The sequence below is a fragment of the Rhodnius prolixus genome, unplaced genomic scaffold (genome assembly GCF_049639745.1).
Source record: "Rhodnius prolixus isolate KJV_2025 unplaced genomic scaffold, Rpr scaffold_6, whole genome shotgun sequence".
Classification (NCBI taxonomy): Eukaryota; Metazoa; Arthropoda; class Insecta; order Hemiptera; family Reduviidae; genus Rhodnius; species Rhodnius prolixus.
Window position 1 is genome coordinate 1,532,844 of NW_027411634.1, and position 23,104 is coordinate 1,555,947.

General features: G+C 31.1%; 1 protein-coding gene across 9 annotated transcripts; it reads right to left on the reverse strand.

Annotated features, from left to right (window-relative positions):
- Positions 1–378: 378 nt before the first annotated feature.
- On the reverse strand, positions 379–21,043 carry LOC141460733 (stAR-related lipid transfer protein 7, mitochondrial-like). 9 transcript variants are annotated; one of them, XM_074141011.1, is made up of 15 exons: positions 20,205–21,035; positions 20,007–20,113; positions 18,921–19,010; positions 18,668–18,828; positions 17,721–17,903; positions 17,057–17,141; positions 15,784–16,099; positions 13,508–13,569; positions 10,164–11,997; positions 9,878–10,092; positions 7,133–7,369; positions 5,996–6,085; positions 4,264–5,024; positions 1,282–1,458; positions 379–581 (listed from the first exon to the last, which is right to left on the reverse strand). In XM_074141011.1, the coding sequence occupies exons 1-8, from the start codon at positions 20,717–20,719 to the stop codon at positions 13,563–13,565; spliced, it is 1,464 nt and encodes a 487-aa protein (XP_073997112.1). In that variant the 5' UTR covers positions 20,720–21,035; the 3' UTR covers positions 379–581; positions 1,282–1,458; positions 4,264–5,024; positions 5,996–6,085; positions 7,133–7,369; positions 9,878–10,092; positions 10,164–11,997; positions 13,508–13,562. The 9 variants fall into 9 exon arrangements, with proteins under 9 accessions (XP_073997112.1, XP_073997107.1, XP_073997110.1 ...); XM_074141006.1 differs by having other exon boundaries at positions 10,164–10,312; positions 10,445–13,569; XM_074141009.1 differs by adding an exon at positions 5,745–5,914 and having other exon boundaries at positions 10,164–13,569.
- Positions 21,044–23,104: the final 2,061 nt, after the last annotated feature.

The following is a 23,104-nucleotide window of genomic DNA, read 5'->3' on the forward strand; positions in this document are numbered from 1 at the left end:
GGAAGGTTACAGCACTGCTACACCTGGTGGCTATTCCTGGAACTATTTTTACACCTGACATAAGTGGCGTCCTCTAACGGATTTTTTGGAACTAATCTTTTATTTTTGTTTTTCCTCAAATTTCATTGTTTCATTAAGTTTCTCTGTTAGTTTTAATTGTTTTTTAGCACTTCTTTTTGTATGTTAGTAAATTATATATGAATATTTTCTTATAATAGAAAGTAAAATACTAAGTTTATGTAACAAAAAAAGCTCTAAGCTGAGAATCTTTGTCGGGAACATCTCTCTACCCCCTCCAACAAGTGTTCCAGAACTGCAAAGTGGCCACTTTTCAAACTAATACTTTATCTTTTGTGATATTAAATGAACAATAAACACTACTTTTTTAAAACCTTTTTATTTTTATTTTATAAAACTTTTTTTAGATAATAAATTGATATTTATAAAACAGAATGCTTTACAATTCATTTCAATATAAACCTAATAAAATCGTACATTACCCTTCTTCTGGTGAAACCATAGAACTTAATAATAGGTATTACTTGGATGGAATTGCTACTTCCTCAACTTCTTGGTTTAAGCTGAAACATAGTGAAACAAACAAACGTTAGTTAAAATGAAATCCAAAAGGGAATTTGAAAGTTTTGCATTCTAATCTAACTAGCTGGATCTCTAAAGAGGAAACTAGAAATTTGAAAGTTTTTTTTAAAGGTAACAGTTTAGTGATTTTTTGAAAATGCTCCTTGTAATTGGTTATTTCTATTTTTAAATCATCGTATTAAGCAAGAAATTAGCTACTTTTGAAGAACATGTACCTTTTATTTTGTTTTTCATATATTTGATTAAAAGAAATATTGGGTGCATTTACGAAATAAATATTGACCACTTGAAGACAGCGAGTGAAAGTGGTATTAACTACTTGCCCTATTGCCAAATTATTTATAATTTAATAGTCATTTTACCCAAGAAAAAGTGTATATATTGGTACTGATAAGTTCGATCATTCTTTCTTGACAAAAAAACTTAATTTTGCATAAACAGAAAAATTTACTTACTAAAGAAGTAAGTCATAAAAGAAGCAAAATAAAGATGAAAGTGGCACTTTTATAACAAGAAAGATAGGTATATACGTATTGAAACATTTACTTTTCAAAGATTTAATAAATCAAATGCTGATATTTAGTTAGTATATAAAAATATATTCTAAGAATATAAACACTGCTAAAGTTATTACCTTAAGGGTATTTATCACCTAACAATTTAATAATGGAATACACTCACCTAGAAATATAGGCCATTGTTTTTTTTGAGAGGGAAGTTATAGAAGACGTAAATGACATAGAACCATAGATTGAATACTTCTTATTGGAAAACTTTTGACACGAAACTCTTCCAGCACGGGGCATAAAAGCTCAAAGTCTGTACTCCAAAATTCAATCCAAAAACTGTCCTTTCGCCCTTAACAAATTGCACATTGTTATTGTGAATTTTTATTTTCTATAGAAATACACATTCTATAGGAACAAATTTGACACCAATAGAAAGTCATTTAACGCAATACGAATTCGCAATTAACTCAATAGCATTATTGAAAACACGAATTTTTAAAGAATTAATGATAATGCAACTATTTTCCTTTAATATAGAATGTCTTTCAATATTGCATAAATATTATTTACTTTAAATAAGAAAATCTATTAAATATGATAGGGGATAAATATATAGTAAACAGTGCTTGAAATGTATAGTAGAAAACTCACAGAGAAAGAATTTAATAAAATTCTACAATACTGCCGGTGGAGAGCTTAGCAATAAACCACACGACGTCTGGATACAGATAATAACAAACTATTAAACTGCGAAAGTATTCTCTGAAATAGTAGCAACTGCATCTACTGACGAAGCGACATTTATTCCAGCCAATTATTGTAAAAAATACTAGATGTAATACTTACTTGAAATTTAAACAACCCATTGAACATGTAGACCATTTATCGCCCTATCAATCCTACAGAAAAATTTCAACGCTGAACCAGCACTTTCAAAGCTAATTGTAGAAAACATTTCTTCGGGGATACTCCGAAAACAGGGCTAGATTATATGATTAAAATTACCTCTTTTTTCCTTAAATTAGATTATACAGACTTCATTACTGAACATTTTACCTCAAAAGTACGTAAAGAGAAACATATCCTACAACAGATATTATATATTGAACAAAAAACTACTTTCAAAAAATAAAAACACTAAATGAATCAATTTAATGTTTTAATGTTTTGGGAAGTCAAAATAAGCGCAAACAAATTGATAATAAAAAGGCAGAATACTCAAAGATAAGGAAGGTATCGCAAAAGTGTCAAGAATAATAGTTTAGGTAGATTATGTACTTAATACGGAGATACTAAGAAGAACAAAAGGAATAGGAGAACAAAGAAGTGTCGTATTGCAAGGATGAGTGAAGAAAGTTGAAGAATGTCTGTTAGGTTAGATTAGTTTGTTTATATTGAGGTTTAGTTGGGCTTTTAAGTAAAGTGTGCAGAAACTGAAGGTATATAAAGGAACCTACTGTATCATTTCACCAATTAAGCACCAAGAATTACTGAATCAAAGCACGCTTACAAAACCATTGTGCTCCCTCACTATTTATCCCATCTTTAAAATCTTTATCCAATCTATGCCGAAAAATCACTTTTCACCTTGCACTTTACGGCTAAAATGTACGCAACAGAAACCCGACGTGATTGTAACCAATAAAATGTATAACCTCCACATTGGTTATCTATCAGATGTATCTCGTGCCACTGGTGACAAAAATTATAAATAGATCCAATTGTTATATATAGACTATTAGAAATTAAATTACTTTAAATAATTATTTACCCATCTTTCAAAATACTGTAATACTGGATCTGCAAATCAACGTACGGCTAGGGTTAATGGATCATCCTTGAACAACCAACATAACTTATTTATTTTTCTTTGTATATAAAGTGATGAATTTGTAAAGTAGCCCAAGGGTCCCACATTATAAAACTGACATTCAAGCTGGCATGAAAACGTAATAAAAGTTTCTAGATGTATCAACATGCTATCCGGCCTCAATTCGAAATCATACGATTAATAGTTCCTTGATGGAAATCCAGTAACTGGACAATTTTAGAAAATTAACAATTAGTGATTCAACAAAAAGAGTTCCACTTACATTGTAAAACAGATTATCTCTCATCTAAGAATAAAGCTGGTACATTTTCGCAGAAACTATTTTGATCAAAAGGAGACCACAGGCATTTCTTAATTACCTGAATTTATAACCTTAAGGGTTACAAGTTACAAGTTGCTACTGCTCCCCTAATCTAGGATCAACCTTGGCCAAACTGTACATAATTAATTTAAGAAAATATTTTTGTAATAATAACATAGAATATGAAAACAGATATTCTTGATAAATTACAAAATAATAACTTTTTTATTTAAAACATAATTGTTGGGCACTAATGAATTATTAATGAATGAATGAATTTGTAAAAGGGTATGTTATGATTAAAAATATTTTTTTTTTACTATGAATCAATTATTAAAAAAGTATAATAGTTAGTAATAAAATTAAGAAAAACTTATAAATTTGAAAAAATGACTCATTTACTCATTTACCTTTATTTTACATAACAAACTTCTTACAGAATCTCAAAAGTATCTTTTTTTTAGAATACGTGCTGCTTTCTGGTAGCTATTTGACAAAAAAAACAAAATTTTTCTTTTCTTTAATTAATCTAGTATTGTAATTATTTTTTTAATTAGAAATAATTATAATTAGATGGTATTATGTCTTATTTAATAGATTTAATTAGAATTAGAATTAAATAAATTGTATTCGCTGAGAAAAAAACAAAAAATGAATGTGCCTTCCATAGAGGCCATATTTACATTGCTTCTATATAGGTAAGTTAAATCCGCAGGGCGGGAGGGTGGGCGAATGTCTTCCACTTTACTTACTATTTTTTATATATTTTTGATTATTGAATATTTTACGGAATTTTTAATTAAAAACTGAAATAACAAACACTTCCTTACCTTCGAACCATTATCATCTGGAAGCCATCTTACATTCGTTTTATTTATTTAGGTAAATATATTTATTAATTCCTCAGAAAAAATTGCATCAATTTAGAACCTTTTCTTAACCAACATTTGTTGTACTTTATGACTCGTTAGACATTTTCAGAGGATCTTATTACCACACTCTAACATTAATTTATAACTTACTTTAACCAACATTGAGACACTTGGAGACTTCGTTCGATATATTTCGGGTGACCAACAACAGAGCAGTGTTCTCACCTCCATCTTCTAGAATCTAGTAATTTGTTTGAGTGGTATTCTCAGACAAGTCAGACATATTTAGAGAGACCGACGACAGAGTGTCCTCTCCCCTTGAAGACTTTGATCGTACTGAAGGTAATTTGTTGTTAACAGTTCTATATATAAATGTCCATTTAGTGCTGTTACCTGGTGGCGCTTATTGGAACTACTATTTTTGAAGAGACATCTAAATATACACGTCCAGTAAGTGCTGATACCTGGTGGCGCACACTGAAACTAGCTTATATTTTTTTGTTTTTCAACTACTTTGGCACATTACCTTTTCCCAAACTGTTTTTTTTTTTCTGTTTTTAACATTTATTAAACAATTTTTTTTATATTTTATTAGTTTTTATTGTTTTGTAATATGTGTAAAATAGGTGAATAAATTAAGCAATTTTTTTTAATTAATTCTTTTTGTTACCAAGTATACATTTTTTTCATACATAATATACAACTTTTACGTATATATCTTTACCACAAACTAAAGAATGAAAGTAAAATACAAATGACGTTTTAAATTTCTATGTCACATTCATAATAATTGATTTCTAACAAAAGTGCTTTCTATTTTTAAATTGAATCCATCTTCCCCTTTTTCGTTTTGACTTAGTTAGATGAACAGTTCGGCCAGCTGTACTCCAGCAGTTTCGTTTGTTTTCAATCTGAAATCAAACGTGAACTAAGTTCAATTTTTTACTGAGATGGTTACTACTAAATCATACTACAAACTCAAATTCAATTTTAAGTTAAATGTAATCTTAAGACTGTTTTTAAGGCTTGACGAACACTCATAAATTGTCGTTAGTTTTTCATTTGAAAGTGTGTGTCGTATTTCTTAAGTTACAATTTAACACAGCAAAGTCTACCAACTGGTAGACAGAATAACTACAGGAACACGCAGTATATTAAATAATCGTAACATTGATTCTAAACCAGTTTCTTGAAAAATTAAAATACACGCAAAAAACAGAATGCATTGAGTGAGGGCTTTAAGACAACTTAGAACCAGTTCTAAGTAAGGAAAACTGATGCTAAAATATATGGGACACTCTCTGAATTAAGTACATATAACAGGTATTGCTTTTTAGACCATTTTCTAGATATTAATTTCCAGGGACAATGAAAAGTGGCGAGTGTACTCAAATAGCTAATATATTCTACAGCTGTAGATTTCTGGATTTAAACTATCTTGCATTTAAAGAAAATATGTACTATGAGTGTTGGAATAACTTTCCTGATCTTTAATAAAAAGAAAAAAAAAATATTCCCTCAGCAAAATGAAACAAAGAAGAAATTTTATGTAGTTAAAATAATTTTAACTTAATCAAAGCTTTATTCACTAAAGTACATGCAACAATTTGTGTTTAAAACTGTGTACTTACTTAAAATGAAGTAAGGTTTGTAGTTAATAAGCACTAGAGAGCTTATACTATGAAATTATAACACAAATCTGAGCTTATTATGCACAAACTAATATCTTTTTCTCTTATGGGGGCTTTTTATGTTAAACATCTCTTCATATATCAAAAAAGTTGATAAACATTCAGCTTTACTAGTATTGGAAAATTTATAATTAGCATTTACAATAAACACTAATAATTTTAATTTTATTAACAAATTATAAACTACTCACTTTGACTAATAATGGGAAGTAGGAAAGGTTTAGAAGAGGAGATATTGTTGGACATCATTCCGCAAACGTCATCTGATTCCGGCTGGCCACCTTAAATTAAATAATTACTTTTCTTACTACAGTATTCCAATTTATTTCAAAATAGATTCAAATAAAAACAAAATTAACCACATATAAATCGTTTTTCAGTTTATTCAAATCATATTTTATAATAGTCTCTACATAAGGAAGACGTCTGTCAGACAGAATGCTCTTCTGGGTTATATTTGTAAAAGACAAGACATAATTTTCAATTGCATATATAAAAACTAAGCTTATTTATTGAATGATCATCTTTTGTTTCAATAATCAACATTTTTTAACTCATACGCATTTACTACAACGAGCGTATCAAACTGAAACGGTAAAACGAGCAAAATAATGACAGTTCAAGTTTCTGTGCACCGAAAGATTGTAATAAATATTGTAGTGACATAGGATTAATTTCATGAAAACAAATAACTTATGTCAAGTGTTTAACTTAAAAAAAATGGCTTATGGATGAATGCATTAGATAAAGTCACAGATTATTTAAATATAATTTAATACACAATTTAACATCGTAGTAGATTCGTCGCATTTTATCGTCCTGGAAACTGTATTTATCTGACGGTAATACTCCAGTCAAAACGTAGTAGTCACTAACACAAGTATCTTCTGGTATTTTGTATCCACCTGACTGTGAAACAATTGCTAACAAATAAATACCATGTCCACTAACCAATTTTAGTTACATACTTTATCTTAATAAGAAAATTATGGTAGCCTTTTTCACAGAAAACGACAAAATTTGTCTAGACCTCTAATGAGTCTATACTGAATAGCAAATTAGAGCTTTTCGCGATTTTCGGGCTGTCAACAAATTAATTTTGTTAGATTACCATTTTTGGAGAAAGAGAACTTTGATTACGTAAAAATCCACATTTACGCAATACCTTCACTTATAGTAAGAACAATAGATATTAATAATGAACAAGGGTTGGGAAAGTTTGTTTAGTTGCCCCTCAAGGGTTTTACTACTTATTTTCTTCTGTTATTGATTCAATAATTTAGCACGTATTAAAATTTTTGTCTTTTATAATAGTTAATTGTAATTACCATTGTTTCCATAACTGGCAGTGAAAGTAATCCTGCTGTTGATTAGTTGCAACTATGCTAGTCATTTTTAAGTATCCATTAGCTTTTTGCAATCAATTTAATTTTAGGAGGAGTATTTTCCGAAAACAACTCACTGCCCAAGGTAAGGCTGACCTCCATCGCTATATTTTGTACTCCTCGCTCATGTAGTGGCCTATTTCTGTCTCTTCGTTTGCACTCCTCGCTCGTGAAGTTAGACTAGAAAATGTGAAGGTTACATTTAGGTTACAAATCAGGGCTGCCTAAATTTCAAACGTTGTAAAACGTTTGCTACATTAAATTTGAATTTATTAGTACTGAATTTAAGAATCTATTGGATTTTATCGTTATGATTAAAGTAGAAATGAAAACTTATAATGAAATTGACAATAAGTTATTGAAACTTGAACTTTTTTCAAATAATACTGTTTAATAATGGGCCAAATTATTGAGAGATTTCATACAAAAAGTATGAAATTTCTATTTCATATAAAATGTTACCAGATTAATACGTTGAAAACTGTCCCGTTTTCAGCGCTAATACTACTAAACTAACCGATTTATTGCTAATTTCAAACATTAAAACAATGGCCTAACCCTTGTCAGTAAGCTAGTACTTTACAAAAGCAAATTTTTCAAGTCTTCTCAAACCTGGCTGGCATATATTATTCCAAAATTTCAGACATCGTATTTCCAACTTACATCTGAATTAAAATTTTTCACGTTCTTTATCATCATTAACAGAAAACACAAAAGTTTTGCAAAGATGTGCACTGTCCTCCCACACTGTTTAAAATATATCTGAACATTGCCCAGACAGAATGGAAAAGGAAGTGTGGCAAATTTAGGGAAGACCTATTCATAGGTAATTTATTATTTTCCGACGATCAGGTGATCTTGGCACATAACAGAGACGATCTTGGTTACATGTTCAGGATGTTGATAGAGGAATATAACTAGTGGGGACATAAAATAAAAATGTATAAAACGGAGCACTTAGCAACTTCACAGGGAGAACCAATTGTACTAAATGGAATCAAGATTAAATCAGTTCAAGTTCTTAGGATCGATTATTGATGAGAACGATACCTGTAAGTGATATACAGACAAGACTTTCCTGTACAAAAACTTTAATTTTTGAAGCATGCTTCCTAAGCTTAATTACGTATGGCGCGGAGACATGGACCATTATCAAATGTCTGGAAGAGAAATTCCTAGCATATACAGGGTGAACCAGTAAGTATTGTCCATAGGCCTGCTGTGTGTAGTACATCTAAAGTGGAGTTCAATGACGTATATTTCATATTTTCCACTGTTCTTGAGTGACGTCACTTTAAATTTTTTTTCCAAAATCATTACTTTTTTCCAATAAAAATGTTATTACTTAGAAAGTTTTAGTCCGAATTCGATTCTGATGACACGGTTAGAAAGACAGATAAATTTTCTAAAAATTGATACCATTTTGAAGCATAAGTTATTCTCCAAACAGCCTCAATCTTCCTCCGAATGCTGGAAAAATAAAAGTAATCGAAATTTCTAAGAAAACTGATTAGGCCCTTACGTGAACATTATCAGACCTAGGTGCTGGCACTTTTTATAAAAGTTTCCTTGTTTAATGGGCTTTAAAACAGTATATCATTTTCCAGGATTCCTTTTATCTTCGTATGAGAAATTACGTTTGTTTTACAAGAAAACGTGTTCACGAGCACTCAACAGTGTTAGTTATCAAGTTGTTTAATTCATTGAAAACTCTTTTAGATGGACCAGTAATCAATTTTAACAGTAGATTGTCTTAAAATAAGAAAGTCAAAGGTTACAAATGGCACAAAAAAAAAAAAAAATTCTGGTCAACCTCTTTGAAATATCTGAGAAAATGTTAGGAAATATTTTAAACAAGTACTATTTTTATAAACAAAAATTCATACGTACTTACTCCAAATTACAATTTCACACACAACTACACTGTTGAAAAAGAAAAGAATGTGAATAAACCTTAAACTTTTTTTTTAAGTGCCATTTATAGTAGATGTACTACACACAGTAGGCCTGTGGACAATACTTACTGGTTTACCCTGTATACATACTACATACCTGTATAATTTGGCCCGGCACAGTATGTTTTTTATTCGTCCAATTTATACAGATCGGCAGAACTAGATATTGATAGATACATCCTGAGCTAAATTAATGACTACAATATTCTGTCTGAGTAACTGTTTGTATCACCAACGTAAGATTCTGAAATAGCTACATCATTTACATAAAATAATTACTTAGTTTAAAACGGCAATAAATAAATATAAATAAAAAACTGAAACTAAATAAAAACTTCACAGGGAACACCACAGTTCTGTATTCTTAAAATAACGCTAAAAAAGTAAAAAATGAAATAATTATATAAATTATGTGATCACAATGTATCGTAACTAATCATCAAAGTTACGAAGAATGCACAAAATATATACTTTATTTTTAAATTTTTTTGAGCAATGAATCTTGCGGTTATTAACCTCTCTGTGGAGGGGTCCGTTCAAATGGACCTACAGTACCTGGTATTCCCTTCAATAAAATGTCAAATTTGAACAAATTATTATTTTTCGTTTTTGAATCATGTTGACAAATAGTCATACAGATCAATTTCCTTCGTCTGACAAGTGGAAGTTAAAAAAAAATATACCCTCAACCATAACAATTTACTCACAATAAAAGAATCAATTTTCCACTTACGTTTCTTTCTTGATCTTTATCAAGTTCGATCCAACTGTAGGGAATTTCACTAGCTACTGCTTCAACTATTAAACTACTTTGACTATGCTACATGGTTTGCTAAACTCACGTTACTCAGATAATTGAAATCAACTCTCTACAGGCCCCAATGTTATTGTTTATGTATGTTGGTATAATGATAATTTTATTAAAGGCATCGTAAAAACTACTGAAAGCTGTAAAAAAAAGAGGAGTACATTTTTCATCCAGAAACAATCTACACAAATCAAAATTGAAAATAACTCACCTGAATGTACAAGATGGGGTGATATTAAGGTTCCGCCACAAATACTTTCATAATTATTTACGTATTTATCGAACTTACAGATACCAACATGCCAGAGAAATTTCCCACTTTCGTATATGAACTAACAGCATTAGGTACATCGTTGTGCACTAAATAACAATGATACACAACAAAAGTGAAAATAAATGAGCCATATGCAATAGCGACGATAAGAAGTTATAGAAAATTAAAGTTGGTACCATTTGCGTCTATAATATGTCGCATAAAACTGGTTTGCTTACCTCAAATTAATTTACTTTATGAACATTTTAAAAGTTGTATAAGTTTAGGCGAGTGAAATTATTAGATATCCTTAAATTCATTGTGGCGCCATATTACCTTCTCTACTGCACAGTGATGCACTTGAACAATGAACGTACTTTTTTTCTACTTTTTTTTTTAACAGCGATCACGTTTTATTCATTTACAATCTGGGATACGACTAATAACAACAAATAAAAATTAGTATTTAATTATTAGTTTTTTTAAAAGTAAATTATCAGAATATTTTATATATTCGATCACAAGTATAATTTCGGCATTTCGTCATAGCTGATAAGTTTCCAAAGAATGTTCCAATCATTAACGAATCCAAAATGCTCTATTAGAGGGCACGAATCTCCAGTGATTCCACGGTGTCCAAGGGTTTGAAAGCAGACCTTAGGAGGACAATATTATTTCCATTATCTTATAGGATATCCCAGCCAGATTGAAATTCAGTTAGAAGCATTGATGATTTGACGTTTGATTAAAAAAAAAATAATCAAAAAATCCTAGCTCTACTAATTATTATAGAATAACCTGCCTCGTGAAAACTTGAAGTATACCTCAGTTTGTTATCGTTTCTAATAAAATTATAAACGAGAATTAATCAGTAATAAATAAATAACAAATTAATGTTAAAAAAACTCTACTTGTGAACTACAGAATCGAATACGGTTTACACATAGTATATAAATACATATATGTAAGTGTTTCATTTGATGGTTCAAGAGGAAACAAATATACATAAATATATTAAATCAGTCACTGTAAAGCGAATAAATTGGGTGCACTGCTAAATTTTGTATAAGGCATCACCAGAAATATACATTAATCATTTTATATGCTAATTTAAATTCATATTATTTGTTTGTTTGTTGAACAATGTATAATACATTACTTTAAAATTTTTCTTAAAAATAGTAACAAAAATTTCAGTCAACACATTGTTTACTTTTAACGTCCTTAAAAATAATTAAGAATACTATGTAGAAGATGAAATAGTTTTTTTTTAACAAATTAATAAGATATTTTTTGCTTTGATTACTTATTTATTTTTTATATAATAAAATAAAATATATTAACGAAACTTTAACATTATAAAGCAGAAAAAAGTACGTTTGGCTTTTTTTAAAACAATAAAATCAACGTATTTTACAAAAACAAAAACAGAAACTGATTAAAATCTAAAGAAATTTCGAATAGTTGTCAATTTTAGAGATCCAATCACCCGGAAGATACAGAAATACTGAAAAAGGAATCCCGATGAAGCAAGCATTACACAGGAAAAAAGAAAAAGGAAATTGATTCTTCGTGAAAGAACAAAACCCAAACTTTACAACTTTTGCCATTCATTATATACCAAATAACCGCTGTTTTAGATGATAGAAGTCCTTTGGTCTTCTTGCTTAGATAGCTCGAGTACAGGTCGCAGAACGTTAAGTTTGCTGATGCTGCTGGTTCACTTTAGGCTGTAGCTATTTGGGTCCGAAAGGGCTTTGATGAGAGCATAGGGTTTTCTTTCTTCTTCATGCTTGTACGAACATAATATTAAATTTAATAAACCTAATTTAAGAAAAAAAGTGTGAGTTTTTACATCTTTTTTTTACCTAATCTACAAATTATTACTATTTTGGCGAAGTTAACCGTGCAAGGCTGTTGAAATTATAAATTAAGTGATAATTCACATGAGTTTGACTATAGATATTAAGAAGAAAAATAGTTATAAAGTGAAAGTTTGAATAAATTGGTAACTCCTTTACCGAGTATTTCTTGAAATTGTGAAAATTCCAAGCTTAGGGCCCCCAACTTGAAAAGAAGAAGATGAAAAATAATATATCAATGGTTTTAGAGAGACCAATATGGCAATACTACTGCAGGAAAACTTGCAATGTACAGAAGGGAGAGAGCTGTCAGGCGTAGTGAACACCAGATTTATTAAACTACCTCTTTTTCCAGTGGAGATCAAGTGGGTACAGGAAAATGATTCGATGGATTTTCATCGTTCAAAGTTCCGTCACTCTGTTCGGCAATAGACATGGATGACATAGCCAGCAGCTCACGTTGGGAAAACGTAAATGTTGCTGCCATTCCAGGAAAACTGCCCACATTTCCTCTTTCTAATTGGGGAACGTCTATTGGGGGCTCTTTCTACATATACTCAATCAAATGAAGCAAACATAATCACAAAAGAAAAACTAGAATTTAGATCAATAACACCCAATTATCCTAAAAATATTTGGATATTTGGAAGATGAAGTAGGTAACATTGACAGTGGAAAAGAATCCGACGCGAATCTAAAGTTGCCAATGTTGAAACACATGATGATAAGACATATCTAAGAAATAATTTAAATAAAACACACATTCGTCCAACTTAAATGGATTAAAGAGTACTTGAATATCATTTGGCTAAAAAGTACTGGCCATTATCCAGCTTTCGACATATGTACCAACAAAAACTTGTTTTATTATTTTCATTTTTTGTTGTTTTTTTTTTTGTTTCATTAAAAATTAATAAATATAAATAAACTATAAATTAAGCACCAAATTAAATTTTTTTTCACAATTTAGCAACCTTATAAATTTTTTTACCCAAAAATTAATAAATTTATTTAGATCTAGTTAACAAATATAAAACTTGGCCAAATCTATAATTTAATCTTTATTCCATTCTTGCTTTAAGAAAGAAAAGAATAAAATTTTAATTTTTTAAAATATTATTTTGGGTTATACATGGTTTATGTGGAAAAAAACAAAAATTATTGCATTGTGCAAGGCGTTTTGAGCATTATTTTGAACTTGACTAGAACGCCAAATATTTGTCCCATATTGATATAATAATTATTATTTTAAATTACGTGAATCATGTTTTCTCTCTATTTAGTCAAGAAGATGATATTTCTCGAAATTCGTTGGTTTTTTTCTTTTCTTTTTTTTTAAATAAAATAAACCGTAAAAATTATATAATATAAAATACTTTTCGAAATCGTTTCCTACAAAATGTCTAAATTGAATTTGTACTATACATGTATATAATATACTTTTTAAGTCTTGATGGTAGTTATATACTGTCCTAAATTGTGATCGGCTGTTTTTTTATAATCTGAAACAGATAAAAATTTAATTTTAGAGTTAATTAATGCGTTTATGTTTAGATTTCTAGTTGAATTGCTATGTGAGATCAGATTACGGCATAGAAATTAACACGAAAGTTAATTAGTTCACCCTTAAACTGCTAGTTTAATTAATCTGACCGCTGCGAGGACTTATGAGCTCAATAAAATGGATTCTGCGAGGTTCTAGAGGACTAGTTATCTCCAGCGGGACTCTTTCGGATGCTTTCGATATCGGAAACGGGCTCAGGCAAGGAGATCCGATGTCGCCCCTCCTGTTTAACTGTCTGCTGCACAAGGTAAGCAAGACTCTTGAGATGAACCTCAATGGCACGCTGATTGATCGCACCTCTCAGATCATGGCGTATGCGGATGATGTGGTGATCATTGGTAGATCCCTGGCAGCCGTAAAAAGTATCTTCGTCACGCTGGAGCGAGAAGCCAAGCGCGTCGGGCTCCGCGTTAATGAGGGAAAGACGAAAGTGCTGGTGGCTAGGAGGTAGCCTCAGGTGCATCCCGCGACGTTTTACGTCTTTGGGGATTACGAGTTCGAGGTTGTCTCCAACTTCCCCTACCTGGGCTCTATCATTTCGGACATAGCCGACGAAAAAGAAGAAGTCAGAAGAAGGATAGCAGCGGGAAACAGAGCGTACTACGGTCTATATAAAATAATGAGGAGCAGCCTGGTCAACCGAGGAACAAAGATCCAGATGTATAAGACCTTGATAAGGCCTGTCGTGACCTACGCAAGCGAAACGTGGACACTGAATAAGGCAGCTTGTGAGAGGATTGACAGGTTCGAGAGGCGAGTCCTAAGACGGATCTTTGGGCCGAAAAGGGAAAACCAGAGCTGGAAAAGAAGGCCAAATCAAGAGGTGTACGCCCTGTATGGGGGAGCCAAGCATCACCGCGTTTGTGAAGGCCCAGCGGCTGAAATGGTATGGGCATGTATGCCGGATGTCCGAGGAAAGGATAGCATCAAAGGTGCTAAAAGGAAAGTGGCACGGCTCTCGCCCCCGGGGACGTCCGAAGACCAGGTGGGTGGACAATGTGAGAGCGGATATGAGAAAGATAGGTTTGAGCCCACCTGGTGAATGATAGGGTTGAGTGGTCTACCCGCATAGAGCAGGCCATGGACCGTCTCGATCTGTAGTGCCCATAGAAGAAGAAGAAAATGGGTTCTGTTCATCTTTTTTGGTTTTGTTTTATTGTCAAACTTTCGAACTAGAGGCTAAGTCATCTTCAAGACTTATTAACAGTTATAATTTGTTTACACATTGTCAAGTTTTAAAGGTTGGTGTGTCTTCGGTTCTGACCAGAGTTCCCTCTAACTTGTGCGCGTGTACATAAATTTTAAACATAGCGCACATGAAAAATATTCGCTCGCACAAATTTTTTTGTAAATTTATGCAGAATGGTTAAAACCAAAAGACAAGAGAGAGAAGTTATCAAATAAATGCCATTAATAAAAATGTAATCCTTAATTCTAAAATTGTTCAATAATAAGTAATTGTGAATTGTTGTTCTTGTTTGTTTGTTTTGACAAATGTTTTAATTGAAAAAATTATAAGGAGACAACGTTTTTTACATTGTAAGTATTTAAATTTTCTCATTTTTCATTTGAATTGAAAAGGGAAGCCACAGTAATCAGCTAAATTCTGTCTTCACGAACTAATGATTTGACTTCATTTTAGGGTAGTTTTTCCATTGTGTTCCGTTGTAATGTGTGTGGTATACTGTAAGATCGAGTCAATGCGTATAAATAGGTACAAAATTTGGCTGAATATTAATACTATTCTTGTATTGTCTTTTTTTTATTATATGCACTTTTTTTAAATTACCACAAAAAATTTGCTTATTTTGGAAAAAACTGCACACACTTAAAAAAGTGCGCACACAGGTAACAAAAATTTAGAGGGAACACTGGTCATGACTGTTTAGGCAAACTGGACTATTTAAACAGTCATAACTCAAGACTAACCAAACTTTTCAGTTAATTAAGTACAATTTGCAATTGTTATTTTTTAAAAATAGCAAAAAAAGCCTTGGAGGTAGTCTCTAAGTAAAAATTTGGGAGGAAAAAATTAAAACAATCTCTATTTACCGAAATTTCAAATAAGAAACAAAAATTAGAGAAAAGGTTAGCGCCAAAATTATGTTTACTACCTTTTTTTAAAGCTTAAGATTAATAGCAAAAATCTTACTTGACACCAATTTTCTCCATGAAGCATGCCCATATTAAGATCGATTCAAAAGATTTATCTTTTAACGATGTGGGCACTGGCTGCTGCAGATTTTTAGAACATTCGCCATCATCATCATCATCATCTCCTCCACCGCCTCTAGTCGGAGGCGGTTCTCCTTCATTGTTCACTCTGTCCTTTTCTTCCGCTTCCACACGTGTGACTTCTTCTTTGGCTGCTAATTTCGCCTCTGCCGCCGCTAATTCTTCTCTTCGTTTATGGTCTTCGCTGACTTTTAATGCTTCCAATCGTAATCGTTTTATGTAGTCAGGCATTCCTGTTAAGTTATTAATCTGATTTATTAAATGAATAAATTGAAAAAAAAAAAGTATACCTATATTTTAAAGAAGATGTATCTTGTTTTGAAAATTTTGAAATTCGAGAATAATAAAAAAAATAAATTGAATATTGTAGATGGTGTTTGAAAGGAGGTTTCGGCCCTCCCCTGACTTTACATGTACTTAAAATTGGGAAATGAACTCAAACAAAGGTACCATAAATTTGGTAAATAAAAGAGCACCATCTGTAGTTCGGCAAATATTCAGTCAATACTTGATGAAATTTCAGTCCATATTCAGTTAACATCTCTTCTTTTACTTTTTAATCATTGCTTCAGTCATTTAATCCATTAAATGATATAGGACATGAATCTTTTGCGAATAAAGAGTAACTTTTTCTGATCATATCAACACCGGAATATCTAATCTGAAATACTAAAAAAGATGTCAATATTTCAGAATGCCAAAAATGTTTGTTTGAATCAATGGCCTTTTTAAGAATATGGATCCTGTGTTAGGTCTTCCTATAGGTTGAAAAATATTTTAAAAATATAATACAAGAGTTTAAAAAAAATTTCTTAAATATAATTCAGTTTAAATAAGGCTATTCCAACAAAAATTTTATACTTCAGGCATCGTAAGACTAACAACTGAAGAGATATCTGAATTATCGGTTAGACAACAACAATTTGATATAATTTTCCTTTATAAGTTAATTCAAAATTGTAGAAAATTATTCATCTATTGTTGCTGGCTGATTCATCAGAAAGTGGAGTAAAATAATACTCTAATCTTTTTTTGACAAAATTTCGACTGACTTGACTTCAGGTATTTTACTCATAAATAAATATTTGCACTTTGGTGCAATTTCAATTTCACTTAAAACAATTTCTTAGCAAATAAGTAAGAAAGTAATTTACTTAAATGAAGTAATTTTATTACAAGTTGTTACTCACCAGTACTGCTGACCCATAAAGATATAGCTGATGGTACACTTACACCTGGATTATCAAAATATGTCAAGCTGAATTCTATACCAGGCTGAAAATATATTAAATTAATAAAATTTAACTCTTCGATTATTAATGAAGTGTATTATCAACAAGTGTTGATATTGTAGGGTGTCGGGTTAGCCAAAGTTGGATCTTGTCTACTGATTTAAACAACTTTTTTCTAAAGTCAATGATTTATGTTTTGCACGTCATTCTTGTATCATACCAGTAACCGATACAGCGTAAAAAATGAACACGCATTGCATTTGCGTTTGTTTATATATAAATATATTTATATTTAATTTAAGGCACGCCAACAACTAAGGACACTGGCTTCTATTACGGAAACACTGTCCATCACCAGACAAAAAAACTGTAAGAAGCTCCTAGAATGAGAAAATCTTAAGGCTGGATAGATTCAAATCCAGGATGTTCGCATGGAAATCCAATCGTTAATTACTGAGCAAAACTGAGTATATTATTTTCATTTTTGGCGTGAATTAATCTCACTATTATAAATTTATTATATTAAATAGATAAAAACAAAATGAAAGTAGGTACTTAACTTTTTGAAAACCTTAGTGAATTAGTAGTAACAAATGCATTTGAGATTAAACAGAAAAATTACCTGATTAAACTCAGACGTAGGTCTGATCACTATGTAGGACCAATACTCAGTAACTCTTGATTTAGACTGCATCACAGGATAATCTGGATGACTAGTACTGCGATTCATAACGATCATAACTTTTTCAGATTCATCAATTAAAAAACGTCGGGTGAACACATAATCGCGATTGCTGAATAATTTCTGTAACAGTTAATTGAAAAGACATGAATACACTTTTCTAGTTAAATTATCTATAAACCTGAATAAAAAAATTGTTTCAGAGAAATGAAAGCAGCAATATGCTCATAAATTATATAGAAAGCTTTTTATACTTTTAATGCTTTCACAAATACAACTGCACGGCCTACGTTCAGTTAAATATACTTTATTTTATATTTTTTTTAAAAAAAGAGTAGCGTTCTATTCTTTGCTAAAAGAAAAAAGAATATAATAGACTATTCCTGCCTGTCTACTGCTATATTTTAATTAAATTAAAAGCCGGGCATGTGCCGGTCCCAGTTGTAACTCTTGGGATGTATTTTCCTAAAAGTATAGAATTCCTACTCTTTGCCATTAAGGTATGCATGGCAACGAGGAGGAAGAGGACAGGTTGGGAAACATAAAGTCAAATAGATTTTATTCCTCACCCATAAGAGGACAATAGTAAGAGAACTAAGAAGCAATGCAGCAAAAGTAAGAAATGAGTTAAGCCTAAAGACGGGAATTTTACATAATGAAGCAGGTAAAACCTAATTCAAATTTAGTTGCTCCAAAGCAATTACAAACGGACACGATTATCTCTAAAACTTCCTCATGCGGAATGGCTTCTGCGGTAGGTGCAGGAAAAGAAAATAAGCTGAAGCTTTCTTATCACTGTTGCTTTTTTTTTTTCTTTTTTTTAAAATTATTCCAGGAAAGTCTTTTCTCATAGTAATTTTGAATTTGGATTCACATAAGCTACTTACCGGCCATTTTGTTTCCCAATATATAACATCTGAATTAGTTGAAGGCTCTGAATCGATTACTTTCAACTGAACCACATGATGATCCCATTTTGTCCTGTTATCGACGTCTAAGAATACAGCAAGAAAATCTCTGGCCGTTACATCCACATATTTTCCATACACTGGGAAAAAATATCAGTACATACAATAGAATTAATTATATTAATGTCAACAAAACAGATTTAAATTAATTATTTTGGGAAAAAATTGTTACTTTTGTAACAGTAAAGGCCTTTATGATTAGGTTCCTCTTTCTTCCATACAATCAGATCTTCCTGTTTGATGAATGGCGACCAACAGCAGCCTGTAAACAATAAAGCAATGTAATACGCGTTTTTAAATTTTAATATTTTTGAAAATGTATTAAATGTACTATATTTTTAGAGATGCAAAAAGTTGTAAGAATAAGAATGGCAGGAAGACTAAGTCTCCACAACCTAGTCGGTCTATTGTGGCACCCAATAGCTAGTATTTCCAGTTCTGTTTGTTTACTTCGACTTAGGACTTGTGGCGAGAGGCTCCTGGGCTAAGTATGAAGGCTTGGGCTTTTTTCCCCCCAAAGAGCCGAACCTTGACTCATACAAACCGTCACGTGCAGTACTTGCAGCGCTGTTACCTCTTTCTCCTGAAAGAACCTACACAGGCTAACCTCGATCCTGGAATTAAAAATTCCACCAAGAAGGAAAGCGATTAGCCTCTAGAATGGTTAACGAATGCTGGATTCCAAAGCGGAGATCAAGGGTTCGATTGCAGCTGCTCAGATTTTCTTGTTGCTTCTATTGGTAACGGAGACCGGAGGAGTGCAATGGAAAAAAGCTCCGGGCGCTGATACCCTCCGATGGTGACGCGTCTTAATTAAATAAATAATTAATTTCACAAAGCTATATATTGCACAGATATATCTGGCGATTGTAGTTATCTTGCCGAGGTTTATTTAAAGGTCAAAATTTCGATTTAGTCCCATAAAACCCGACAACCAATCCTTCTCTACTTTGGAAAATAAAAAAATGTTAGACACGAAGCAAATAAATGTCTCCAGTTTTATCATAGATTTAAAAAAAATTAAGAGTACACTAATTTGTAGTAAGAAAATTTATTTTTAGCACTTTATAATAGTAGGAATGAAAACGTAATCTATAAACACTGGAATCACAATTTCTTTAGAATTTCAGCCAACTTTCAATTGATCAAACCAATTTTAGTCTACTTCTTCCAAAGCAGTTCTAATAAAATATATTAAGATTCACAAATGTTAGAAATTACATTCTAAACACTAACTACATATAAACATTTAACTCACTTTCAACGTCAACTGCTTCTGGTTGGTTAACTTCACGCGAACTAGAACATATATCTTGATTGATTTTGTCCCGAAGAAATCGACAGATTTTTAGTTCGTTAACATGACTTCAGTATCAAAAAGAAGAAGAAAAAAAATAGTTACTGGTCTAAAGAAACGAAATTTAAGGCAATTTTAGTTAACAGTATTTCTACTTACGTTTTTAACTCCTCATCTGAAATTATTTCCGATTTCCAATCAAAAGCAAGCGTAGCACCACCCAAAAGAAACTCTTTACCTCTTCTATAAGCTAAACGTCTTATCTGTTGGAAAAAATGTTTTAAAGCCATTTCATCCCAAAGTTTTGTATATAAACTAAAAAGCTGTTGTCCTCTACGAATTCTGTATGCTAAAACATACTCAAACTGAGCTATACAACTTTTAAAAACACACACTGAATTATCTCTTATAAATTTAGGCGCTTCTTTCAATTCTTTTGCTAAAATTAACAGCAGTGAACTACGTTTTAAGTTTGGCATAGTTTTTTGTAACAATTGATTAAAGAGATTACCAAATGACAAACCATTTCTAAATGAATGTAAGTGTTTACAATCAATTAACACTTGAGTTCTGTAACGCACAAATTGTGGTAGATGAAAATTTCTCTGCAACTGAACTGGTTTACAGTTGTTCTGTAATAAATTTCTAGACACTGCGATGAATGGTACAATCATTTTTTGGTTATGTTTTTAATTTGTGTTGTTTTATGTAGAGAAAATTCAACACGAGATCTGTAAAGCATAAACTATTTCATGTAATTGGCTTGACTCGGTCACACTTATCCACTTTGTAACTTGGTCGTTCTTCAACTTGAATTCTTGCTGCATTTTTATAATACAACAAGAATAATTATTTAGAAAAGTTTGAAATAATTAGTGAAAAGACTTATATTACAATGATTTAACTGTCTCAATAAACCTAACCCATTCCCTAACCTTACCAGATCATACTTAACTAATTTGAAAAACTACCACTACACATGGCCTCTTATCAGCTGCTAACCCAATGTGCGCATGATTGACTTTCTAAGAGGCAAATTTAAATTTAATTTTATACATATGTACATGGTTAAAAAAATAACATAAGAAAATGTTTTATTCAAATTTTAATTAATTTTTGATTTAGTAAATCTTAGCTGCTCCTAACATGTCAATAAAAATATCTGATTAAAAATTTCTAATTCTAAAGAGCAAATATTGATTCTGAACGAAAATGATTTAAAAAACAATTTAATAAAATAATCAAACTAACACTTTGTACTTTTTAATTACACAAAAGTTAAAATATGGTACGTCCAGAATTGTTTTCAGAGTTTGATAATACAATTAAATCATTTCAAACTTTTTCATTTTATAACTAAACACTAAACGGAATACAACCACAATCACTTTGTTCCTTACGAACAATGACGTTTACAAAATAATTTATCAATATAATCTCTTAAAGAAATAAATAATTATTTAACAGCTATTAATAATTACGAGATAACTTTAAACTTATGAACTTATGAGGTCCTTGGACGGCTCCAGGACGGAAGAAAGGAAAGCCGGCGTGTAAGGTGCTAATCTGAGAAGTGATATCTCTGAGTAGCTCTATAAAACTGACTTTCGGACATAGCTAGTGTTATTGATTGCGCAGCTGAGTTTTTAAAAAAGAGATAATTGATTTCAGAGTCGTATTTTTTTTCAGAAATCCAAGCGGCTCTAAGGAATAAGGCAGTAGTCTGCCTGGTTTCAAAACCTCAGCATGTTACGCTAAAAAGACCTCAGTCACGGAAACTGGCAAGTTCGAAGATGTCTACGAAGTACGCTATATATTTCCTGATCATGTCTCCTGTGAAAGACATTGTTAAAAGACTAGAGCCTTCTATAAAGAATTTTGGAGAATTCTAAAAAGAATACTTTTTGAAAATTGGTCGGAGGAGACGGTTCAAAATAATAAGTGATCGATGTACCATGGGGTTGCTAACAATAAAACATCCTAAATAATGTGCCCTTTGAAATTTAAACAGCAATGGAAGATTCATATCACTTTCTGTGAGGATGGCAATTGCTCGAATACAGGTGTGAGATGAATTCGATATCTTGGCGAGATATTTGAAATAATTTCTTATGCAAAAAATTTAATTAACCCTGCAGGCCAAAAATAAAAGTGTAGATTCAATCAATGAGTTTAATAACTTATTTACGATCAATATTTCCTTTTATTACAGTTAATAATTTTTTCTCATTTTTATTTTAAGAATTGTAATTAATTATGCCAATTCGTTGTCCGATTTTCTACTCTCATTACTAGAACTAGGAGTGAACTAATTCTTTTTGTTTGCTCACTTGAATTTTTCAATTCATGACTTAATTTAAATTATTACTTACTTTCAATTCTACTAGTTGGCGAATGAGAAATTATGATCATAAAATCCAAGATAAATCGTTCGTAAAATACATACAATTTGTAAAAAAAAATGTAAATGTACTATATACAAAATGTACGTACACCCTTTACTAAATAGATTTTTTGATTTCATTTTTCTGAGATTTTTCTAAAAACCTGATATGATTTTCTTTAAAAATAATTGTATAAATAATATATTATCTTGCACAAGTACCTCAATGTATACATTTCTTGTGGTAGACCCAGCCAGTCATTTGACAACCAACTTAAGCACTATTAGCCAAAGGATAAATAAATTTTTAGATTTTATTTGGCGTACTACAAAAAAATTTAGTATATTTAGAAGTACGATAAATCTGAATTTAAGAATTTATATTGCACTTCTAAGAGTTAGAAGGTTTTGAAATATTCTTGAACTTTAAAGCACCAAAAACCTAAAACTTTGATTCCACGATATTTTAGTTTATATTGTGCATACTGAATGATATTTTGTACAAATAAAGACAATTATACAATAGTTATATTATTATAAAAAAAAAAACCGGCGAACGTGTTCAGTTTCTTGTTATTAAATTGAAGGTCTAAGGAATCGAGCATTATTTAAGAAAGAAACGCCAATCACTGCGCGCGATAAGGCTCTTGAAAAGAGAACGTCAAGCAAGTTACAG